At 42.9% G+C, this 26,284-nt stretch overlaps 1 protein-coding gene across 5 annotated transcripts in view; it reads left to right on the forward strand.

Annotated features, from left to right (window-relative positions):
- Positions 1-26,284, forward strand: part of top2b (DNA topoisomerase II beta) — a 184,166-nt gene that overhangs the window by 95,569 nt on the left and 62,313 nt on the right. For all 5 annotated transcript variants that reach the window (XM_061844304.1, XM_061844221.1, XM_061844135.1 and 2 more), the window contains exons 22-26: positions 6,887-7,118; positions 20,973-21,107; positions 21,600-21,800; positions 21,896-22,091; positions 22,157-22,248. In XM_061844304.1, coding sequence (XP_061700288.1) covers positions 6,887-7,118; positions 20,973-21,107; positions 21,600-21,800; positions 21,896-22,091; positions 22,157-22,248 — 856 coding nt within the window. The remainder of the gene's footprint in view (positions 1-6,886; positions 7,119-20,972; positions 21,108-21,599; positions 21,801-21,895; positions 22,092-22,156; positions 22,249-26,284) is intronic.

Raw genomic sequence — 26,284 nt, forward strand, 5'->3', positions numbered from 1 at the left:
TTTCAAACCAATATATAGTACAGCATGTTTCCATTCCGTTGAATCTAGCACCATTTTTTTCCCTTTCGTATCCTGCTTTTATCTCAAGTAGACTTGACTACTGTAACGATCTTCTGAATGCTGCAGCTTGCGTTCTGACCCAAACAAAGTGGTCAGAGCATATAACGCCAATTCTAAAGTCCTTGCACTGGCTTCCAGTCAGCTTTAGAATAGATTTTAAAGTTCTGCTACTGGTCTATAAATCACTTAACGATTTAGGTCCTGAATAGGTGAAAGAAATGTTTCCGAAATACAAACCCAGTAGAGCTCTGAGATTGACTGACTCAGGTCAAATAGTGGAGCGCAGATTCCAAATCAAACATGGTGAAGCAGCATTTAGCTATTATGCTGCATACAAATGGAATAAGTTGCCAACAGAGGACAAGTCAGCCCCAAGTGTGAATATTTTTAAATCCAGGTTCAAATGTCTTCTTTTTTCTCATGCTTTTTAGACTATATACACTTTTTGATCATATTTCTTGCACTGTATGCGGTTTTAATTGTCATTTTTTAAAATATTTTGTTTGTCATTTTTATTGTTTTCATCCCATATTAAATGTTTTATCTCTTTGTTTTCAAATGCCTTTAATCATGTAAAGCACATTGAGTTACCTCGTGTATGAAATGCGCTATACAAATAAATTTTGCTTTGCTTTGCTTTGAATTTCTTTCATAACTAAAGACAAAAAAATTTTTGGCTTTTTGTAACCTGAATCTTTCATTAGTAGATACCTTTGTCAGTAGAGGTACCACTGTATGTTAGTAATCAGGTTAGGGTGTGGCTTGTGAAATTTATGGTGAGTCACAGTTACTTTGTGAAATAAAAATGGGGTGCAATTACTTTTTCACAGAGGGTCTGAAAGGTTTGGATTTTTTTTTGTGCCTTAATAAATTTAGGCGGAAGGGTGGTGCAGCTGTAAAGTGTTGGCCTCCCAGTTCTGAGGTTCTGGGTTCAATCGGGGCCCTTCCTGTGTGGAGTTTACATGTGTCTGTGTGGGTTTTCTCCAGGCACTCCACTTTCCTCCCACATTCCAAAAATGTGTATTCATTGGAGACTCTAAATTGCCCCGAAGTGTTATTGCGAGTGCAACTGTTGACTGCCTCTATGTTCCCTGCGGTTAGCTGACAACCAGTTCAAGGATGTACCCTGCTTCCTGCCCGCTGGGATAGGCTCCAGCACGCCCACAATTCTTGTGAGGATAGGCAGCGAAGAAAAAGGATTGATGGACAATAAATGTAATTGTCATTTGAAAACTGTATTTTGGATTTCTTTAGGTTGTCTCTGACTGATATTCAAATTAATTTGATGATTTGAAACCATTGTGAGATAGATATGCAAAAACATAAATCAGTTGGGGGGGAACTTTTTCAAGGCATATATATAGCTCGCTAGCAGCCCTCCCTCTTTTCTTTCTTTTTCTTTCTTTCTTCCTTTCTCTCTCTCGCTCTATAAATATATACACACACAAAAAGTGGGACAAAAATAATTTTGTTCGCCACCATTTGTTTATACATGCGTGCCCCCCCCCCAAAACAACACATCGTGATTGGCGACAGGAATGTTTGATCCAATGTATCGCTAGCTTGTTGTCACGAACTCCGATTATGTTGAAGTAAACTTTCAGCATTTTGAAAACATTGCGGGTATAGACCATTCATGTTTATTCCTTGACAGGCCAGTGCATTTAACTTTTTTTCAGTTAAAGTTTGTCAGATCAAGAATTTTTATGGATGAAAATTTTAAATACCATTTTATATCATGTTCATGTTATACCATGTTCTACTAATATGAATATATTTATAATTGGAAATTATCATTTCTGACTTTGAAATTTTAGTTTTCTATTTTAGTTATGTATTTATTTATTTTATTTTTAATTTACGGTTATCTTTTATCAATCCAGTAAGTTATTTTAAGGCGATCCCTAATCACACCCGCAACTTTATCTGTGAGCATGACTGACCACACCCGTACATTTTTCAAATGTGAGTGACTGTGTGTGTGTGTGTGTGTGTGTGTGTGTGTGTGTGTGTGTGTGTGTGTGTGTGTGTGTGTGTGTGTGTGTATATATTAGTATTACTAAATCTGTATCTAAGATAGTGAGAAATGTGGTCAAGTGTATCAGTACAACGCGATGTAACAAGTTTGAGACTAAAACATTCACAATAATTATTACAGATCAACTTCTTTAAAGTGTTTTGTTGTACAGTTTAGAAATTCTAGGATATATTTTCGTGTATATTCTATATACTATAATATGTATAATGTGGGGAAATGGACAATTTTAGATGTCTTTTTACTCAATAGTTCACTTAATTCATTTGTCTTAAGATAAGATGGCATATTTTAAGCATATTTTAATGACAAATGTGATTTTGTGCTATCCAGTGATAAGGGGATGGGGGGAAAAAAATCTGGGCTTGGCCCTTGGGGAACTTCTGCCCAATTTTTTTTTTTTTTTTTGGTCAGGATTTAGAAATATTACTTTAAATTTTTGTCAGAATTTTGTTCATAGATATTGCCAGAATGCACCACAGCCATCCATTTTTTCAAAACTTTCACAGGGGGGCATTCCCCCAGACCCTCTAGCAGGACTTCACACCTTCAGTGCTCGTATTTGTAATTTCAGGAATTTTCACAGAAGTCCACTTTCATCTCTAAGATTAACAGTGCCGCGGGCGGATGTACTTAGCCCGGGCCACGACCGATCCGTTATGGAATTCGTTTGATGAAGGCTCATATATGTTTGGCACAGTTTTACATCGGATGCCCTTCCTGACGCAACCCCCTGCATTTATCCGGGCTTGGGACAGGCCTACGGGTCGCACAATATTGTGTTCCCCATCATTCTGCAGATAGTCAAAAAAAAAGCAATCAAATAAACAAAGTCAGTACGTAAGGTACACAATTCACATACAACCTTACATATGTTAAAGTTAAATTCAAAATAGAAACAGTCAAATAAACAATGTCAAGCACATAAGTAACACAATTCACATACTACCTAGTCTTTGTTAAAGTTGAACGGGTATGTGGTAGATATGTGGAAGATTCGAGTATGAAAATATAAAGGATATGTACATTTAAAGGATATGGGGATGAAAGAGATTCAAACCAATGGCTCTCACTCCAGTAGTTGCAGGTTGAGTCGTTCTCATGGTCCTCATTGTACAAGTTGTGTAGGTTGTACAATATTATGCAGTTACTCACGTTAGATGGGTCTCGTTGTTAGCCAGCTAAGCAAAGGTAGTCTGGGCCGAGGAGCAAGTTTAAGTCGGCCTTTCTACTTGCCCAACTTCCTCACTACTAATTCTCACGGTCCTCGTTGTATATGATACATAGATTTTGCAGGTCATGTAGGTACTAGCGATTGTTGTTTTCCTCCTCGGCGAATATTTGATGACTGATGCGTCTTGTTGTTAGCAAGCTAGGCTAGTCTAAGCTCACCCGCGCTGCTTCAATGTGAAGGATATGGCTCCAATTTTGGTACTAAGATTTCATAGATGATGATTCTTAGTCCACTGAAGTCGTCACCAAGGGCGTCCCACGTCGAGTTTTCACAACATTCGGTCCAAATTCAGCAGAATTTATTTATTGTATAATTGGGTTGGCCAGAGCCTCCTCGTTTTTGCTCCTGCCAAATTGGGAACCGGAAGCAGACGTGTGGCAGAGAAATATGTGCAAAGGAGGCAAATTCTTTTTGCATTTTAATTAGTGAGATTGCCCATTAGAGCCATAGTCCAGTGCAGTGACCATTGTGCAAAGGATGTAAAGAGGGTGAGTTTAAACTCAGGGAGTTTAAGCAGTTAAAAGTGACTTGTCGTGTGATAGTCTGCAACACTCTCGATTGTGCAATGTTACAGGTACTGCTTAGTCGATTGTGCAAGTGGTGCAGCTCCTACTCAGGTACGACAGGCTTGTATTGGTCTACAACCGATGTGCAGATGATACAGAGATGTCAGACTACCACAGTGAGTGCATGAATAATCAATAATATATATAGTACAAATTAGCCCAGCCAAATGTGACAACAAACGTGAGATAGAAAATTGGCACCATGTTGAACTTAGCTGTTACCTGAATGTTATTTGTTTAAGAATTTAGCTGCAAAAGGAAAGAAGCTATTAGAATGCCCGCTAGTTTTGGTTTGCATTGTTCGGAATCACCTATTCAAAGGAAGGAACTGGAAGAGCTGATGGCCAGGATCCTATAGGGTGATCTCAACAATCTGTTCAGCACTTTAGATTGTCCATTGCAGTCAGCATTTGTCGCTTTTTATGGCAGCCCCAAACCAGACTGTGATGGAGGTACACAGTTCTGATTCGATGACTACTGTATACAACTATTTCAGGAGCTCTCGTGGCAGGCCGTGCTTCCTCAGAAGCTGCAGGAAGTACATCTTTTTCTGGGCTTTTTTGAGGATGGAGTTGATGTATTTCTCCCACTTAAAGTTCTGTGAGACCGTAATTCCCAGGAACCTGAAGGTCTCGACAGCTGACACAAGACAGTTGGACAGTGTGAGGGTCAGCTGTGGTACAGGATGCCTCCCAAAGCCCACAATCATCACTACAATCTTTAGTGCATTCACCTCTACGTTGTCTCAACCAAACCAAAGCTCCACCTTGTCCAGTTCCCGTTGCTATCCAGACTCGTCACCTTCTTTGATGAGCCCAATGAGTGTGGCGTCATTTTCAAACTTCAGGAGTTTTACAATCATGTGCATTGGAGTGCAGTCATTTATTTAGATCGAGAAGAGCTATGTAGATCGAGAAGAGCAGTGACGAGAGGAGATAACCTTGGGATGCCCTGGTGCTGATCGTGCGTGTAGGTGAGGTCATATCCCCCAGGCTCACCTGCTCTATCCTGTCCATCGGGAATTCGTACATCAACTGCCAGATGGCAGGCAAGACGCCTAGCTGGAGAAGCTTGGAAGAGAGGAATTCAGAGATAATGGTGTTGAAAGCAGAGGTGAAGTCCATGAACAGGCTCCTCACATAGGTTCTCAGACTCTTGGGGACTTCAAGGACATAGTGTAGCCCCATGCTTACTGCACCTGTTTGTTCAGGAGGCAAACTGCAGGGAGTCCAGCTGGGGACCTTTGACGCTCCTGTGGTGGTCCGGCAAGGGGTTCAAAGGACTTTACGGCCACTGATGCAGATGCAACAGGGTTGTCGTCATTCAGACTTAAGAGTGCAGGTTTCTTGAGATGATTGTGGAGCGTTTGAAGTAGGTTGGTAATTTGCGCAGTTCCAGGATGTTGTTTGTTTGAAGAAGCATTGATTGGACAAATGCTGCTTTTAGCAGTAACAATAATATAAATAATTCTTGATTTAAAAAAAGATGGGCTGATTAGGAGAATTATTGATATTAATTTTTAAAATAGCTCTTACTCATGTTGTGGAAAATTCAGTTGCTGGCGAAACTGTTGCCTGAATTGGACATTGCCAACCTCAAGTACCCATGGGTTCAGAAAGCTGGCAATAAATCCTGGGTACTCTGTCATGCACTGCAGCGGATGGTCTGGATAATCTGCTATTTTCTGGTGAATATTTTGACTCTCATGGCAAATTTTTTTCTTCTGTTGTTTTTATGGGTATGCAGCATTTACATGCACACCTGTAGAAATCTGTTCACATTCACAAATTTCTACAGCTCAAAGACCCATATCTGTCCAGTACACAGAACCATCCACCCCATTTACTGTTTTAAGCATTTAGTGCACAAACAAAACCACAAGATACCAGTTTACAGCTTTCAGTATAAATTTTAGCGGTTTTGCCCATGACATCTTTGGAAAATTGTGACTAAAATGGAGATGGATGGTTCTGGGTACTCTCTGGCTATGACTCTCAGAAAGCGTCCCAAGATTTGGCATCAGTTTACTACTTGAAAATATATTTATGACGAAGCAAGTTATAACCAACTATTGCTCTCAAATTAACGTGACAACTTTTTAAATGGATTTCGTCCATTAAAATCCTCATTTGTGAAAATATACCAACTTAGACTAAATACACGGCCTTTGCATAATTTTAACACAAGACAAAAAACTTCCGATATTCATTCAGGATAGCGAAGCCATTTCTATTTATCAGTTTATGGCAAAATAAAAAAAAACAACTTCATAAATGCTTACCAGTCAGTGTTTCCAACACAAATCACATCCTCCTCCCTGGGTCTGACTGCTGGCTCGGCACCTTCATTGCCAGCAACTTCGTCTGCATTTGAACGTGTGTTCTGTCTAGCTGGCTCAAATTGATAACCTTTAACGCCTCGGATTCTTCACCGTCTTCGTGGGACCCTTCATAATCATGTTCATTGCTTGAAATATTGGAAAATTCATCGTCATTTTCACATTGGTATTATATATATATATATATAAATACCGAGAGAGAGAGAGAGAGAGAGGGGGGGTGGGGGTGGGGGGGGACTCAGTGACCTCATAGGAAGACATGTTGGTGGAATTGAGGTCTTCGAAGTATTCTCCCCACTGACTCACAACATCTCGAGCTGAGGTCAGCAGTGCTCCAACCTCTCTTTACACAGTGTTGACGGTGCAACTGCTTCCCACACATGCACATATAGGAAAATTCATTTGATTCATTTTTTTTTCGCCAGATACTCCACAAACCTAAACTTCATGGGTGCTCGTATGGGTGAGCACAACTATAAACACGTTTTAGTGTGTCAATAAAAAAGCATTACAGTTATTACTGGAATAAAAAAGGTTACTCTTGTGGGAGCTATAATCACAAAATGTGGTCTCCTACAAACTGTGTGATGCTAACTTCATATTCACATTCACTTCACATTCAATGACTGATAACTTTGTCTCAATTCCTGCAGTCCTCTTGCCAAGCTGTTATTTCCAGCAGTGGACTCTAACCTGCTGAGGTTCCTTTATGATGACAACCAAAAGGTGGAACCAGAGTGGTACATTCCCATCATTCCAATGGTGCTTGTAAACGGTGCCGAGGGCATTGGAACAGGTTGGGCATGTAAGATTCCCAACTACGACCCCCGAGAGATTGTGAACAACATCAGCCGGATGCTCAATCATCAAGACCCACTGCCTATGGTAAACTAGTTATACAATTGATTTTTTTTTTTTTTTATTGAACACTTTAAGGCGGTGCAATCACCGACTGGTTAGCGCATCTGCCTCACATTTCTAAGCACCCAGGTTCAAATCCGGCCTCGCCTCTGGGAAGTTTGCATCTTCTCCTTGTGCCTGTGTAGATTTTCTCAGAGTACTCTGGTTTCTTCCATCCAAAATCATGCATGGTAGGTTAACTGAGGACTCTAAATTGGCCATCGGTGTGAACGGGACCATGAATGTTTGTTCATATGTGCCGTGCAGTTGGCTGGCGACCGATCCAGGATCAGTGACACACAGTTAGCATGTCAGCCTCACAACAATTATGTTCTCGTTTCGAATCTCGGGTCTGACCTTTCTGTGCGTAGTTTCTTACTATAGTGCAAAACTGAAGTCAAGTTTATTTGTACAGCTCTGAATCCGAAGAATGTCAAAGAACTTCACAGGCCCACAGTTCATAAAGATCGGTAGCATCCCCTGATATAATCCCAAACTAGGCAAGGAAAAACTTTAAACCTCATTTAAGGAAAAAAAACAAAGAAACCTTGATATGGGACCACAGATGGAGGGATCCCCTCCAAAGATAACCAGGCTGTATTGAATCCTGACCAGGGAACCAGGCTTCGAGCTGCTTATTTGACACTTTACCCATGGCAAAATGGAAAACAGGATTTGGTTAAGTGAATATTGCCTACATTTGCCACACTGGTGAATCACAATTGCCTGCATTGAAAGCTCTTCCTGATAGATGTTCAAGTGAACTCACTCACAATCCTGTGTGTGAACGGTGTTACTGATTTAGTTTTACCCACTGATCTATAAAATGTTTAAACCCTCCGTCCGGCTGCTGTTGGCAATGAGTACCAGGCTCACAAACTTGCCTGGCTAGAGAATAACGCATCGGGGAAGACAACCCCTGATTGAAGCATGGCATACATGAGATATACATATATGTTTGAAGTACGGTCAAAGTGCAATTTAAAACGGTTTTTGGAGCTCAAAGCCTTCTTCATCAATGTCCAAGCTGCTAATCACAGTTTTTTGGACACTCATAAATGTTAATCTGCAAGGTGTAGGTAGAAATTCAGATAATGTAGGTCAAAGACAAAAAAGAGGTGGAAAGCGCCTGAGTCGGCAGAAGAAAAAGAGAAAGACACAGATGATACAGCTGTGTGTAGGGGCGTTGAATGTTGGGACTATGACACGAGAAGCTCAGGAATTAGTTGACATAATGATTAGGAGAAAGGTTGATATATTGATCATCCAAGGGAGCAAGTGCAAAGGGAGTAAGGTTGGAAGTTTAGGTGCAGGCTTCAAATTATTTTATCATGGAGTAGATGCGTCGGGGTTATTTTAAAGGAAGAGCTGGCTCAGAATGTCCTGGAGGTGAAAAGAGTATCAGATCAAGTGATGATGATGAAACTTGAAATTCAGGGTGTTTTGTATAATGAAGTTAGCAGCGATGCCCCACAGGGAGGAAGTGACCGCTAGTTGAAAGAGAAATTCTGGAAGGAACTAGACGGAAGTAGTCCTGAGCATCCCAGACAGAGAGAGAGTTGTGATTGGTGCAGATTCCAATGGACATGTTAGGGAAGGAAACAGGAGCGATGAAGAAGTAATGGGTAAGTACAGCATTCAGCAAAGGAACATTGAGGGACAGATGGTGGTGGACTTTGCAAAAAGGATGCAATTGGCAGTGGTGAACACTTATTTCCAGAAGAGACAGGAACATAGAGTGATCTACAAGAGCGGAGGAAGAAGCACGCAGGTGGAATATATTTTGTGCAGACAATGCAATATGAAGGAGGTTACTGACTGTAAGGTTGTGGTGGGGGAGAGTGTAACTCGAGAGCATAGGATGGTGGTCTTTAGGATGACTATGGTAGCAGGTAGGAAGATTAAGAAGACAAAGGTAGAGCAGAAAATCAGGTGGTGGAAGTTGTGAAAGGAAGAATGTTGTGTGGCCTTTTGGAAACAGGTGAGACAGACTCTGGATGGACAGAAAGTGCTCCCAGAAGAGTGGAATACTACTGCCAAGGTTTTCATCGAGGCAGCCAGGAGAGTACTTGGGGTGTCTTCTGGTAGGGAAGAGAAGGAGACTTGGTGGTGGAACCCCAAAATACAGAAAGTCATCCAGGGAAAGAGATTAGCGAAGAAGAAGTGGGACACGGAGAGGACTGAGGAGAGGCGTAAGGAACACATTGAGATGCGTCATACGGCAAAGGTAGCGGTGACGAAGGCTAAACAAGTGGCATAACGACATGTACTCCAGGTTGGATACGAAAGAAAGAGAAAAGGATCTCCTCAGGTTGCCCAGACAGAGGGATAGAGATGGGAAGGATGTGCAGCAAGTAAAGGTGATGAAGGATAGCATTGGAAATGAATGAAAGGAAATTAATGAATGAAGAAAATGGAAAAGAAGAGGCAAGTGTGAATGACTGGGCAGTGGCAATAATTATTAAGGGAGAAGTTTAAAAGGCACTGAACAGAATGAAAAATGGAAAGACAGTTGGACGTGGTGATATACCAGTGGAGGTATGGAAGCAATTTGGTGAGGTGGCTGTGGAGTTATAATCAAAAAAATCTTTTTAATCTGTTCACATTCGCAAACTTCTCGAGCTCAAAGACCCATATCAGTCCAGTACACAGAACCATTCACCCCATTTACATTTCTATTTTAAGCATTTGGTGCCCAAAAAAAAACACACGATACCGGTTTACACCTTTCAGTATAAAGTTTAGCGGTTTTGCTCATGACATCTTGGAAAAATTGTGATGGATGCGTCTTAGTACTGTCTGGTTATGGTATCAGTTTACCATGTGAAATTATATTTATGGTGAAGGAAATTATGACTAGCTATTGCTGTCAAATTAACGTGACAATGTTTTAAATGGATTTCGTGAATTAAAATCCTGATTTGTGAAAATATACCAACTTATACTAAATACACTGCGTTTGCATACTTTTAAAAGAAGACCAAAGACCACTGTGGGGTTGTGTATTTCCGGCGAATTCAGCAATGTGCGATCAGTTTTTGCTTATGATTGAAAAATAAAAATGTTTCCTTCATAACAGATTTCAGATTCGAATTCAGCACAAAAAAACTATAATGTAACCAAAAGTTGCAATGAAAACTTTACATCCCCTTTGATGGTATAACAGTGGTCTCGTTATTTTACCTTGTCTTACCTTGTCAGACATTTTACGTGCTGCTTATATTGAGGGAGTTCTTGGTTAAGTTCATTGTGTTAAAATCCATCCATCGATCCATCCATTCTCTACTGCTTCTCCGGGTCAGGTCGTGGGGGAAGTAGCATCAGCAGGGATACCCAGACTTCCCTTTCCCCGGCCACTTCTTCCAGCTCTTCCGGAGAGATTCCGAGGCATTCCCAGGCCAGCCGAGAGACATAGTGTCTCCACCATGTCTTAGGTCGTCCCCGGGGTCTCTTTCCGGTGGGACATGCCATAAACACCTCACCCGGTAGGCATGCAGATCAGACGCCCCATTCACCTCATCTGGCTCCTCTCAATGCGGAGGAGGGGCTGCTCAACATTGAGCCCCTCCCATATGACCGAGCTTCCCACCCTATCTCTCAGGGAGAGCCCGGACACCCTGCGGAGAAAATTCATTTCATCCGCTTGTATCTGGGATCTTGTTCTTTCAGTCACGACCCACAGCTCATGCCCTGAGGTGAGGGTAGGAATGTAGATCGACTGATAAGTTGAGAGCTTCGTCTTTCAACTTAGCTTCCCCTTTACCACAATGGACCAATAGAAAGTCCACGTCACTGCCGACGCTGCGCCAATTCGTCTCTCAATCTCCTGCTCCATTCTTCCCGCACTCATGAACAAGACCCCAAGATACTTGAAGATACTTGGGGCAGGATCTCATCCCCGACCCGGAGAGGTCACGCCACCCTTTTCTGACTGAGGACCATGGTTTCAGATTTGGGGGTGCTGATTCTCAGCCCAGCCACTTCACACTCAGCTTTGAACTGCCCCAATGAGTGTTGGAGAGCACGGCTTGATGAACCCAACAGAACCACATCATCTGCAAAGAGCAGAGATGCCATGCTAAGGCCACCAAACCGGACACTCTCTACGCCTCGGCTGCACCTAGAAATTCTGTCCATGAAAGTTGTGAACAAAATCGGTGACAACTAACTTGGCGGTGTCCATTTCTCACTGGAAATGAGTCTGACTTATTGTCGGCAATGCGGACCAAACTCTGACAGCGGTCGTACAAGGACCAAACAGTCCGTATCAGGGGGCTCGGTACCCCACACTCCCATAATAAAACCCTATAAGACTCCCAGAGTGACACGGTCGAAGGCCTTTTCTAAGTCCGCAAAAAACATGTAGACTGGTTGGGCGAGCTCCCATGCACCCTCAATAATCCTGCCGAGGTTGTAGAGCAGACGGGAATCTGCCAGCCGTTCCCAGCAGACCTTCACAATACGTTTTGGCCTGCCTCCGTTTGGACCGGCGTCTTCTCCCACCATCGGAGCCAACTCACCACCAGGTGGTAATCAGTTGACAGCTCTCTTCACCCGTGTGTCCAAGACATGCGGTCGCAAGTCTGATGACACGACTACAAAGTAAATCATTGAACTGCGGCCTAGGGTGTCCTGGTGCCAGGTGTACGTGGACACCCCTATGCCTGAACATGGTGTTCATTCTTGACAATCCGTGATGAGCACCGAAGTCCAAGAACAGAACACCACTGGGGTTGTGATCGGGGGTCTGTTCTTCTCAATCACGACCTTCCAGGTCTCACTGTCATTGCCCATGTGACCATTGAAGTCCCCTGCTGAATGGTGGTGTCCCCAGAGGCAGCACTCTCTAGCACTCCCACGAAGGATTCCAAAAAGGGACCCGGGGACCCGCATCCGGCCAAGGGAAAAACCAAGGTCCAATTTTTGTATTCGTCATAGTTTTTGGAGTCGTACTTTGTCTGGTCCCTCACCTAGGACCTTTTTGCCACGGGTGACACAACCAGAGGCATGAAGTCCCAGACAACTTAGCTCCTAGGATCATCGGGACACACAAACCCCTCCACCACGATAAAATAATGGCTCAAGGAGCGGTGTGTTAAAATCACCTAGGATAACGAGAGGTGAATCTGCATATTTTTTTCTCAATCTCGTTTACCTGCTCGTCGAGTGGTAGCAGTGCTGCATTCAGGTTTGCTTGGGGCGGAATGTAAACACCTACGAGAATGACAGAGGCGAATTCACGAGGGAAGTAAAATGGCTTACATGAACAACGATTCCAAAAGCGGGCTGCATGGTGTGCTGACCTATTTAACTTCTGTGCACCGTTTCTCATTGATATAAAAGTATGTTCCACCGCCTTTCGATTTCCGTGGTCGCTCCGCGATGAAGTCCGCCTGATCGAGATGAAAGCCGGGTAGTGAAGGAACTGCCCGAAGAGCTCAAAGACAGAATTGTGGTAAGGCACAGATCTGGCCAAGGTCACAAAAAAGACTGCAACATTTTAGTTTCCTAATAGCACAGTGGCCTCCATAATCCTTAAATGAAGGAGTGGATGACCAGAATTCTTCTTCAAACTGGCTGTCTGGCCAAACTGACTTACTGGTGGAGAAGATTCTTGGTGAGAGAAGTAGAACCCAAAGGTCCCTGTCGCTGAACTCCAAAGATAGAGTTTGGAGATGGGAGAAAGTTCTAGAAAGTCACCCATCACTAATCAGACCAAGATGGACCTTAGTGTGTTGTTGTGCAACAGGGAAGTTCGAAATACTCGCTCTGATTATTTTTCATTTTTTAAAGTTATTCCTTATTAATAATAATTGCACACACTGCAGAAACTGCAAAGTTTACACACATTGGTTGGGACGCTTATGTTTCGGATGCCCTGAATCGGGGTTCCCTTCGGGCCAATCAGGTGGCTGACCTTTGTGCGGCACAATTATTCCTTTAGGAGTGAGAGTTTCTGTGGCAAGTCTCGACAGGACGAGGTTAATTTCCACCAGGTGGGCTTCAACTGAGGGGCTTTTCTCCCAAAGTCATCGCCGCAGCAATGGAATAGGCCTTGTTGAGGAAAATGTTTAAGTCAACCTAGTGAATGTGTATTGTTTGTTGACAAAAGTGAAAGCCAACTTATGTTGGGCAGCGGGGGTTGACTGAAATGGTCAAAAATTCAGAGGCGACATCAATTGTGGTTAAGAATTTGAAATTTAGTTCTCCAGGGAGTTCTTGTTCAAATTGGGGCACAGGCCAGCATGAGAAAGGAATTTGGGTTTTTAATTTTCAATATTTCATGGAGGCCCACCATTTACCAAAGAGGTGCCATTGCATCATATTGATTGTTTCCTGTACTGTCTTATAGAAGGCAATCGGGATTTTGTACTGTCGGATGAAAAGCACACTCAGGTGAGTCTTTGGCGAATGACGCAGCATGTTTGATTAGAACTTCCCGTAAAAGTTGTTAATTATCTGTCAACATCTTATAGCACCTGCTGCTTGTGTGTTTCAAAATCAGGATACGGGAGCGGGTGACTGTCACATGGTGTTTCTGGTATGAGCGAGTTGGTTCACAAGGAGTTTGAGGAGCAGTTGAGGTCACGGGAGGCGACTTTCAGGTGCAGCTGGGATCATACTCAGTGTAACGCATACCATGTGACAGTCTGTAGCCAGGTCCACTCGGATGATCTCCGCACCCTCAATAGGTCCCACTGGAAAGAGAGCAATGTGTCGCGAAGGAACAGTAAGTCGTACTTCCCAGAGCTAGGTAATGGGAAGAGATTTTTTTGGGAGTTGCCCAGTAAGGGGGAGCGTGAGATCGAAGTCTTGGAAGTCGGAGCAGATAAAGATCCCAGGCTAGTAGATCTGAGGATGTGGCCGTCTTTCCCGTGTGTGATTGTTGATTAGCAGTACAGTGTTCTGGGAAGCGTCTCGGAGGGATGTGGCGTTTAGCAACAGACCCAGATTGTTAAAATCTGATAAAGGCTGAGAGAATGCATGGGCCCAATTATGATTGGTTAGCGCATGCAACCAGTCGGATAGGAAAGTTCACAGTTGACGTTTTTACAAGCACTTCATCTTCGCTCAAGACTTTGCAGGCCTCTGGAAAGGTTTGACCAAACTTGGGGTTCAGTGGTTGACAGACATGTTTAGCGGAGTTACTATTAGTGCGTGATCACAAAACATTGTTAATGGTGTCAACTTGAACAGCCAGTCAAACAAGTACATCACCACATACTTTTGTGCGGGAAACTGGGGACTACGAGGAAGCAGTGAGTTAACGAGTGCTGGTTTCATCGCAGGTTTAGGGTGCACTGCAGTGACGGCAGAGGGCGGTATGGTATTACGGGAAAGTGAAATGTTTTCAGGGTTAATTGGAGGTCAGGTTGCTTAGGTCGTATGTTGTCAAACAGCCCCTGAGAAATTGCCCTGACACGGCCAGGGTGACATCTGTCAGGCAGTGATGGCCCCGTCACACCATGACGTTCTGGTCAACGTTCTCTGAATATTTCAGTCGTTCTATTTTTCAGCGTTCTGAAATGAGGATGACACATTAACGTGTGTCTAACGCATGACTAACGTGTGTCTAACGCACGAGAAGCGTGTAACAGCGACCAAATAAGATACCCCTAAAAACCATTAGCGTGTACTAACGTGTCACTGGCGCGCGACGAGCGATTTGTCAATGTTAGACGAGGGTGTTGAGCGTGTGACTAGACGGGTGAATAACGACAGAATGGCGTTTTGCTGGCGTGTAATTTTTACAGTGGAACGGGAACGAAAACGTCGGAAATTTCATACTCACTTCAGTTGTTCTCGTGAGTTTGAACTGTCAGCATCATGCCGCCTAGACGAAAATAAGGTGGGGTGCGGACTTGAGCAACTCGCGCTGCAAGTAAGAATGCAAAGCATCGGTTTATATACCCATATGCATGGACGTTTGGGAAACGCACAAATGACGCTCAATGGACACTCGTTTGACTTTAGTTACACGCTGTGTGCGCTAGGGGATTGTTCAGTGGTTGTTGACAGGTCGCCAGTGAGTCATTCACTGCAAAGCAAACCATTAAGTAACAACCAAATAAAGCTCGAGTTACGACTGACTAACGATAGCCAAACGAGTGCAACGCTCGGCGAACCTTAATAAAACATTCCACGAACGTTCTTGAACGTTCTGCAGCGTTTAAAATTAAACGTTGATGAACGCTGGTCTCGGTGAGAACTTTTGTGCATGGTCAAAACTTTTTTTCCGGACCGGTGTTCTCTGCCAATTCCCAGCGATCATTGACGTTCACTAGCATTCAAACAACGCTCTTCTGGCGCTATCCTTGCGACCACGGGCGACTACCAACGTTTCCTCAAATGCTATAGAACGCTGACCAGAACGTCATGGTGTGACGGGGCCAGGATGCAAATTTATCCCACCAGCAACACTGTGGAAGTAGAACTCTTCATGTGGTGGTTGGACAAGATGGCAGAGAAACTTGTCAAGCACTCTAAGTCAATTCAGCAGTGAAGAGGTGGTTACAGGGACCTCTGCAGTGTTATTAGTGCAGGTGTTTTCACTTGGAGAAATGCGGCCCAACAAGTCATTGAATTGTGTTCCAGCACTAGACATCAGTCTGAGGACATTTCCCGAGTTTGTGGTGGTAATGCCTGTTCCACCTGCAGACCTGGGAGAACATTTACTGGGATAGTTTCAATAGGGGGCCCATAGACTGGGTAGACTAAAGTTATGGGGCCAATTGTCTAGTGGAGCATAGTTATAGTGTTTAACTCTGTGTTAGTCAATGAACATACATGGATAACTAGAGCAGAGTTTTGCAGTTGTAAATCGTTGCCACTGCCTCATAGCAAGGTCAAGAGTTGATTAAACGCACCGTGGGTCATAACGGTAATGTCTGCTGCAGGATTAACCAGAGCGTTGCAGATGAGCTTTTGCGCAAGTGTGACGGTTAAGTAGAACTTTTGGGACCTGTACTGTGGTACTGTGTCCCTCCATCACGGGCTGGATTGGGGCCACCACAAAAAAAGCACAAACTCAAACTGCAACGGACAATCAAAACCGCGGAACGGATTGTCGGCATCACACTACCCACTATTGAGGACGCTACAACGCTACAGATCAATGAAAGTCAAAAGTAGCAGGCATTCGAACAATTTTTTTGCCCTCTAGTCATTAAATTCTTGATCAGCGAACCTAGTATTTTCTGCCTTGTGCCATCTTCAGACACTCACTTACATCCTGCTGGTCCAATCAGTATTAGTATTAGTAATATATTTTTTTAAATAATTATTTTTTTATATTGTGTAGACCGCACGATTCATCATTTTAAACTGTTCCCTTTGCACAATTAACATTGCACTGGTCTATAACAGAAACCGCGAACGGGTAAAGGCTAATGCTGTATAAGCTTAACACAATGTGGGACGTTAACGCACTTATCTCTTACCTGTTTTAAATGAAGCTCTTGCAAGACTTAAAAGGAATGGTTTCTATAAACAGAAATGTCTCTTGCTCTTGTTGCTATGTTGTTCTTTGTTCTGAATGTCGTACCAGGGCAGCACCGACTGCTGGAGGAAAATTCCTTGTGTGTTATTACACCAATAAATCTGATTCTGATTCTGTAGCGGTTTGTTCACCCAAAAGTTGTCGAAATAGCAGAACAGTTTAGCAGCATGATGTCAAGCCAGTCAGGGGCCTCGCCAGGGTCTAGTCAGATGACTAGGACGGCATGAGAGGAGTCTTGTGATTGGTCATCACAAGGTAGTCCGTTAGATTCATGGCAAGGTGAGGGCGCAGACCGGTGTTGCAGAGGTACTTGGGAGGTCAGTAGGGCAACAACAGAGGTACCTGGTTGACCTGTCTTGTTGGGTTTAATGTTCCCAAAACGTTGTGTGTGAGGCACGCATGTATTGCATGTAGCGACCTCTAACTTCCAATGCAGCTGTTGGTTTGTGAAGAAGATGACTGAGTCTTTGTGCTTGATTGTGAGGCTATTTTTGCTGACCCAAACCTTGGCAGCCATCTCACCCAGTTGGGAAATGGACCGGGTGCACGGGCATCCTGCTACACCCATCTGGTGTCTGGTGTTTGGGCGTAAATTTTCAATAAACAATGTTTTGAAATGTTTGTCCTCGTCCATGTTTGACTCATATAATTTTATTTATTATTCAAAGTACGCTTTACGCAACAGGCAGTGATAAGCTTGGGGTATCTCAAGTCGCCCCTGTTATACTGTCAGAGCTACAAAATCAACCAGTTGCAGCCTCTAGATCATCAAATATTTGAGAAAATGCTTGACAGAGACCGAAATAATTGTTTAGCAAATGAGCGACTTGCCTTTCAATTAATCTGCTGACTTCTTGGCTAGACGTAACTTTAATAAGGTACAGTCCAGAAGAGAATTGTTTCAGGTAGAATTTGAGGTCTCAACAGTATGCAACTGTGTCCTGGTTTAGTTTAGGTTCGAACCGCCAAATGTTGCACGCCACTTTATCTAAGTCTTTTACATCATACCAGGAGCAGCGATGGGTGGTGGGAGAGTTGGAGGTGAGCCAAAAAGATGAGCATGACTGGTGTGGCTGCTTCCCGTGAGGGCGCACAGCGTCCCCTGAAGGTATGTTCTGGCCCAAAGACTGGAGATGTTTCAGAGGGTTCTGTGGCACTTCTGGTAAGGAAGGGACCCAGGCTGTACATAGCAAGGGCTGGACCCATAGAATGACTCAGAGAGGTGGCCAATAGATGTTGAGCTAAGTGCAGCCTGTGCCAGACATAACCTAATTCATCTTCTTAACTTTTGAAAAAGAAAAAAGAAAAGCGAGCGAATTGGAGGGGTTTTTAAATTAATGGATGCCCTTTTTTGTGATGATGGGGGTTGCTGAATTCTAAGTTGCCTAGGTGACAAGTGGCGCTACGTTGCACGTGTTTGGAAGCTGAGCAGCGCATGACAGAACCTTACCAGCTAACAAAGCATACAGGAGGGCTTATTTTGCAAACCAACATGTACAGTTTCACAAAAGCAGCAACTCAATGCAAAGCCTTAGAAAGCGTTCTGTAAGACCTGACTAGCAGCTAAGCAGCAGCTAGCTAGTACACAGTGTCCTGTCACACAGCCAAAAGTTGCATCTGAACAGAACATCCACAAAGAACGAAACCCAAGTGCCAGTGGCAACATCTGATGATGCCACAATCCGGCCATAAGAAGAGAGGGTTTACGTCTGTAAATGACCAAATGGCAATTGCTTGTGTGTTTAACCCAAAGCAAAAAAGGGAACAGTCCTCGTTGTCAGCATGTTTTTTTTTTTTTTTTTTTTCCAAAACATTGATCTATTCGTAAGCTCAGATCTTGCTGGTGTCGGGATTTGCGAGTTTGGACCCTACGCGTGTTCACGGATCAAGGAAGCTTGTCCTCACAAGGGTCGCGGGAGTACCTGAGCCTATCCCAGCTATCATCAAACAGGAGGCAGGGTTCACCCTGAACTTGTTGCCAGCCTATCGCAGGGCACATAGAGACAGGCAACAGTTGCACTCACACTCACACCTATGCGGAATTTAGAGTCCCCAATTAATCCAAGTTTTTGGGATGTGGGAGGAAACACACGCAGGCACAGGGAAAACATGGAAACTCCATATTAATCTATTTGTATATATATATACTTATGCGTAATATAATCTTAGGTAAACATTACATTTGCACCCAGACAGTGGCTTCATCTGTTCATTCCATACAGAGCCATCACACTCAGTGTACCTTTTTGCTCCACTAGGATATTAAGTGGTTTACCCTTTTGCAGTCAGACCCATCCATTTTTTCACCACACAACATGATTTTGACATATATGGCTTTTTGTCAGTCCTGCCATGAAAAACCTCTCGAGGGATTTGTTTTCGAGAAGAAGCAGGATGTGATGTTAGTAGCAAACGCCCACTCAAGCGGTCTCATATGTTTATGCTAGTTTTACCAGCTGGACGGTAGCTTGTTGTTCCTTCGTGTTAGCCAAAATGCCGGCTCATTGTGTTGCTGGATATTGTTCGAACACTCGGGAGATTAATTTATTCTTAATACTTTTCAAAAAGACCCGGTTCGTCGCGAAAAATGGATTGCACGGGTGCAAAGGACTAGAGCTTCGTGGGTTCCAAATGACAGGTAGGTGTGCATACAGCTACTAAAAAAAAATAATAGTTTGGGGGCTGGCACGTAATCCTCTCAGAATGTAATAAAAGATCCACGCACGCAAGTCAAGGGTGCTAAATGTGTCGATGTACCCGTCGGCGCCGAGCACGGCTTCGGTCAAGCCACCGTCAGAGCCGTGCCTTGTCCACCGCGATCACAGCTTCGGCCGGGGTGGCTCATCATGGCGCCAAGGTGGCTCATTCCGGCGCTGAGCTGGGGTGGATCATCGTGGCACCAACCCGGGCCGGGGTGGCTCGTCGCGGTGCCAGGCCGCGGTGGCTCATCGCGTCGCTAGGCCGGCGTGGCTCGCCGCAGCGTTGGGCCGAGTTGGCTCATCACTGCGCCGGGCTGGGGTGGCTCATCTCGGGGCCAGGCCACTTTACAGCGTTGTCATCGGTCGCGCCTGAGTACGCTACATACTGTCTAGTTAGAAGTTAGAAGCTTGTCCTCACAAGGATCTCAGGAGTCCTGGAACCTATCCCAGCTATCATCAAACAGGAGGCAGGGTTTACCCTGAACTAGTTACCAGCCTATCGCAGGGGACATAGAGACAGGCATTAGTTGCACTCACACTTCGGTGGAATTTAGAGTCTCCAATTAATCCATGTTTTTGGGACGTGGGAAAAAACACACGTAGGCACAGGGAGAACATGGAAACTCTATATTAATCTATTTGTATCTATATGTACATAATATCATCTTAAGTAAACATTACATTTGCACCCAGACAGTGGCTACATCTGTTCATTTCATACAGAGCCATGACACTGAGTGTACCTTTTCAGTCGGGTGGAATTTTCTTTTTCTCCAATTACACGATTTCCAAAAAACGCCTGGTCATGGGTGGTAATACTTGCTTAGAGCTCTGTGAGCACCGCTAACAGTGAGTTGTGGCATGTACTTCCAAAGCATTCTTGCATCTTGTTTCTCCATGAGGAAATTTCATCTGTACTCTGCAGCATCTTGGGGGCTATCCATTTGCTCCAGAACAGAAGAATTACCTTGGATGCACACGAAATGTGCATTCTACCCATCAAATTAAACACACACTTGTTAGTGAAACACACTATAGCAGGGCCAGCTGAAGCACCGAGGGAACAGTTCGGGGTATCACTGTCCTGTTCAGGGACACCACAGCCATGAGTCGGGGGGATCTTGAACTTAGGTCTCCCACGGTGGCCCCACCTGCCTATAGTTGAGCATTCAGACACAAATGTATGCAGACTTACACACACATACCCTCCACATAAAGGCATTTCTTTAACTTTTCAGCACACAGGCAGTCATTAGCTCAGCATCAAATTCTTGTGTCATGCTTTTAAGACAACTGTTTTAGACACTGTTGCATTTTATTTTTTCATGCAAGCCCTTTAAAAAACTTGAACTGTGCTATTTTTGAGGTCCGAATATCTTGGTTTAGTACTGATACTTGGTGCAAAACTATGTTGGAAAGATAAATGTTTCGCGTAGATAAGCACATTTGTCCACTCACATGGTGATAGGAGTATTAAAAATTTTTCAACTGATTCAAAATGTGTGATGAAATTGTCACTAATTGCCAGTTGACAATAGAAATTATGGAATCAGTAATGATAAATGAAAATTTAATCGTTTGACGGCCCTATTCATTACTAAACTTTCTTTTATTTATTGTCTTATTTTTGTTTCCTTATAGCTTCCCAGATATAAAAACTTCAAAGGGGTGATCCACGAACTGGGTCCAAACCAGTATCTGGTCAGTGGAGAAGTGTCAGTGCTTGACAAAAACACGATCGAAATCACAGAACTTCCTGTTCGAACATGGACACAGGTACATTTCAGCTCTTTGTCCAATCTGTAGCAAAGACAAAATTGGTACTAAAATTTCAGAACTTTTGAATGTTATTACAGAGAAGAAGATAAAATTTTAATCTGTAGTTTCACTCTTAGAGGTAGCACTTGAACATCATGTGGCCAAATTACACTTTTCAATTAATGTGCATATGGTGTGTGGAGCTGACACTTTGTCAAACACCTCTTCGTCCCCAGTCAACAACTTTGCTAACATGAATCTGCTGGTTTTTACAAGTCAAACATGATAAAAGTAAAGTTCCTGATAATATGCGTTATACAAAGCATGAATCTTTATGTATTATGTTTGTGAACTGGTCCAAGGCCATTAGGTCATGTGAAGGTTCATATACTGGAGGAGTCAGCATCACCACCCTACCATACTCACAAACATCAACAAAATAAGTGGGATATAAAATTAATGGATGCGAACTGGTGCTGAGCAAAATCACAGTGTCCATGTCATCTACAGGCATATAAGGAGTCTGTGTTGGAGCCAATGCTGCAGGGCACAGAAAAAACACCATCACTCATCAGCGACTATAAGGAGTACCACACAGATTCAACCGTTAAGTTTGTGGTTCGCATGTCTGAGGAAAAACTAGCCCAGGCTGAGGCAGCTGGCCTCCATAAAGTCTTCAAACTTCAATCCAGCCTCACCTGCAACTCAATGGTAAACATTTATTCAACTTACAATTGACTACAGATAAGTTATCATGTGAATTAAAGATGGTATATTATCAGAATTCCTGTGTACTTTATTCCTAGGTTCTGTTTGACCATATGGGTTGTCTAAAGCGATATGATTCAGTCCAAGACATTCTAAGAGAATTCTTTGAGCTGCGCCTCCACTACTACAAACTTCGAAAGGACTGGTTAATTGGTAGCCTCGGAGCTGAAGCATCTAAGCTGTCCAATCAAGCTCGTTTTGTGCTGGAGAAGATCGAAGGAAAAATTTCAATTGGTAAGATGTTTGTAAATGTTCATATCTTCAGTCTGATCTTTGTTGTCTATTGTGTGTCCAAACAGAGAACAAATCCAAGCGTGAGCTAATCTACATGTTGGTCCAGAAAGGGTACGAGTCTGACCCTGTAGCTGCCTGGAGTAAGGCTCAAGAAAAGGTACAGTTATCCACATTTAAGATGTGCTTGTATTACACATTCATGTTATGATATTAAGCTATGATATAAAATGATAAAAATGTTTTGTGTGTGTAAATATAAATATTTTTTAAAAATATACAGCAGGTAAAATATTATATTTAACACCTCGCCATTTTTCTCATTAAGTATACTTTATTTCCAAAGGTGCTATTGACATGAAAATTTAACCAGATGTTGGGAACAACAAAAGTGAAAAAAGAAAGTATGTTTTGGATCATTATCCTCATCAATTTTCGGCTGACTGGCTATTTTGCGTCTGTATCCCTTTGATGCCAGGTCACCTTTACTGTCACAGTGGAGTTGTCAAGTAATTTTTTTGGATTATGATTGATATTTATTGAGAATTTGTCGATGAGTTTAACCGAACAAAGTTTCTAAAATAAAATTAGAGGTACAATGGCAAATATGGAAGTTTAGGTTGCACAATATAAGCTAACTAAGTCAGCTATGTATCGTCACCACAGTCCGAATAAATGTCCTTTTAGGCTCATGTTATTGACAGAGATAGAGTAATGAATCCAGAAAGATCCAAAAGATGTGTGGCAAAAGGCAGATAATCTACGTCATTCTTGTAAGAAGCACAACCAACCATCCAGTCCTTATATAGGCACTTCCCGAAGGTTCCACAAAGATCCGCATCGGATGACGTAATAAAGTCCCCATTTCCAGATTGTTCCACAAAGACAATCTTCCACTCTGGCCTAGTTCTGTGCCGGTTTCGATCAGCCGCGTAGATATCCCGATGACACAAAACTCCACATTTGTCATAAGTCACTACAAATAGTGCAGTTACAGTTGAGGCTTACGCACTGGGCGACTCCATGACGCCGATCTAGAACAATGACACACAATGTTCCCTCTTATTTTTTATGTGTCTGAGCAAACACAGGAAGCCCCTGAGCGGTCCTTTTGGCCAGGATGAGCGACATCAGATGTGTCATCCATTGAAGTTACATGGCTTATTAAAATAATCGGAATACATCATTTACACACCCATCAGAACACTTTTATTAATAATTAGGAACAATTATATTTATATTGGTGGCCTCACAGTTCTGAGGTCCTGGGTTCGATCCCGGCCCTCCCTATGTAGAGTTTGCCTGTTCTCCCTGTGCCTGCGTGGGTTTTCTCCGGGCACTTCGGTTTCCTCCCGCATCTCAACAACATGCAACATTAATTGGACACTTTAAATTGCCCCTTATGTGTTATTGTGAGTCCGGCTGTTTGTCTCTATGTGCCCTGCAATTCGCTGGCAACCAGTTCATGGTGTACCCCACCTCCTGCCCGCTGACAGCTGGGATAGGCTCCAGCACTCCCGCGACCCTTGTTAGGATAAGCGGCAAAGAAAATGGATGGATGTATGGATATATTTGTAAACCTACAATGAAAATTACGAACTTTTTTCTTTTAACTATGCATAAAATAAATGTCTAACCAAACCAAAACAACTATGAAATATAAATACGAAAGCTCGTTTCCGAATTTATTTCATTTTTTTTTAAATTCACAATCATATCCCCATCTGTTTTTCTTGTGTAAAACTGAATTATTGCTTCCACTATATTATTTTATGTCGCATGCTGATAGCTTAATGATGCTGCCAGTTTAATGGGGAACGTTATTTTGCGCACTGTATTTAAAAAACAGAACTCTCTTTTTACGCACTATATTCTGTGCTCTCAGCCACGTTGAAGGTGTGCCAAGGTGGAACTTTAACATTACTAATTAATTCATGAATTGATCTATTTAATTGACTGATTAGAGTAAGTTTCTTTCAGCTTGTCCTGTTAGGGGTCGTCACAGCCTAACATCTCAGATTAACGGTCATATTTGTTTGGCACAGTTTTTATGCCGGATGCCCTTTTTAACACAACCCCTCTCTGGGAGTAGAGGCCCCAGTGAAATACCAACTCACAACCCCTGGTTCACCAAACCATTGCTCTAACCACTGAGCTATGGGGCCTCTTCTATTAAATCGAGTGATTGAATTAAAAAATTCAAAGGCATAATATTTGTATTGTTCTGGTATACTGTCAGGGGTGTGGCCAGGCCGCCGTACTCTGCGTGGCTGCCTCCTGCAGCAGCTCCTCACCTGTGCCTCATTGACTTTAATTATGCCATGTGTGTATGTTGTGTTACTAGTTGCCCGTTCGTTGTATGAAACCGCAGGTGTCTCCGTGAATATACAAGCTTCTTGTTGTGTATTTGCCTCGTTGTCACAGCCACCATTCTTGTGTCACTCCAGCCAAGTCTCGTTAAGGCTTGTTTTTGCTGCGCAGTAAATCTGACCTCGTTTACATGTTTTTGGACCTTGCCTTTTTTGCCAACTGTTTTTGTTCCTTTGCCGGACTGCCTATCTCTTTATGACCACTGCCTGAAATAAAACCACCGTCGAAATCATGTCACTGCCTCAGAATCCTGGATTTGAGCTCCACCCTTTGTGCCATGTTCATGACATATCCTCAGGTACTTTGCCATGTTATTGTGAATTTGTTAAGGTGACAACAGAGATGCATTCTTGTTGATGACAAACAGAACATTGTTGATGAGAATTTTAACTTGCTCAGCATTTCATTTCTTGACCAGTGTAACTTTGTTCCTTTTCTCGTTGGCACTCTCCCCCCAACAAAATATTCATCCTGATTTGCAGTTTACATCTGCGTACAATTCAAACTGCTTTCAAACAACTTGTGCGAATGTGAATATTGAGGTAGTCCAGCTTCCATTCTATCCACACGATTCCTTCCGTAAACTCAATTTGTACTTTGGCTTCGCAACACATTTTTCAGACCGGACCTTTCTCGCTTGAATTTTCCAGTTTCAGAACTTTTTCTTATATTTGTAAAGGTGTGTGTGTGTGTGTGTGTGGTGTGTGTGTGTGTGTGTGTGTGTGGTGTGTGTGTGGTGCAGCTGTAGAGCGTTGGCCTCACAGTGCTGAGGGCCGGGGTTCAAATATCAGCCCCACGTGTGTGGAGTCTGCATGTTCCTCCCGTGCCTAGGAAGGTTTTCTCTAGGCAGTCCGGTTTGGTTTCCTCCCACATTTCAAAAACATGCATTAATTTCAGACTCTAAATTGCTCTTAGGTGTGATTTGTGTGTGCAACTGTTGTCTGCCTCTATGTGCCCTGCGATTGCCTGGCAACCTGTTCAGGGTGTACACTCCCATGAGCCTCGTGAGGATAAGCGGCTCAGAAAACAGATGACTGGATATTTGGAATGACACAAACAATAATTAAAAAAAAAATCTAACTTTTCATGATGGCAATTTGAATGTACTCCAAAATGTTATGAATTGAAATTAACAAAGCAAAGATAATTTAATTGTATAGTGCATTTCATACACAATGTGCTTTACATGATTAAAACGATTTGATACAAAGAGATAAAACATTTAAAATGGGGGAAAAAAACACGAGAAAAATTACAAAATATTTATATTAAAGAAAAATAAAAGTACAATTAACAACTGCATACAGTGCAATTGGAAATACTCAAAATCATGAGAAAAAGAAGTTTTCAACATGGATTAAATATTATTATTCAAAGTTGAGGCTGATGTCACCTCTGTTGGCAATTTATTCCCTTTTTGGTGCAGCAGAATAGCTAAATGCTGCTTCACCATGTTTGCCTTGGACTCTGCGCTCCACAATTTGGCCTGATTCAGTCGATCTCAGAGCTCTACGGGTTTTGTATTCCTTAAGAATTTCTTTCATGTATTCCTAGGACCTGAAACCAATATTATGATTTATTGACCAGTACCAGAAATTCAAAATCTATTCTAAACCTGACTGGAAGCCACTGCAAGGACTTTAGAATTAGAGTTATATGCTCTGACATCTTTGTTCTGGTCAGAACCCGAGCTGCCGCATTCTGAATGAGCTGCAGCTGTTTAATGCTCTTTTTGGGGAGTTCAGTCGGAAGACCACCTTGAGTGTTGTGCGGCCTTTCGGAAAGAGGTGAGACATGGTTTTGGAGCTCCTGGAAGACTGCACTAC

The sequence above is a fragment of the Syngnathoides biaculeatus genome, chromosome 1 (genome assembly GCF_019802595.1).
Source record: "Syngnathoides biaculeatus isolate LvHL_M chromosome 1, ASM1980259v1, whole genome shotgun sequence".
NCBI lineage: Eukaryota > Metazoa > Chordata > Actinopteri > Syngnathiformes > Syngnathidae > Syngnathoides > Syngnathoides biaculeatus.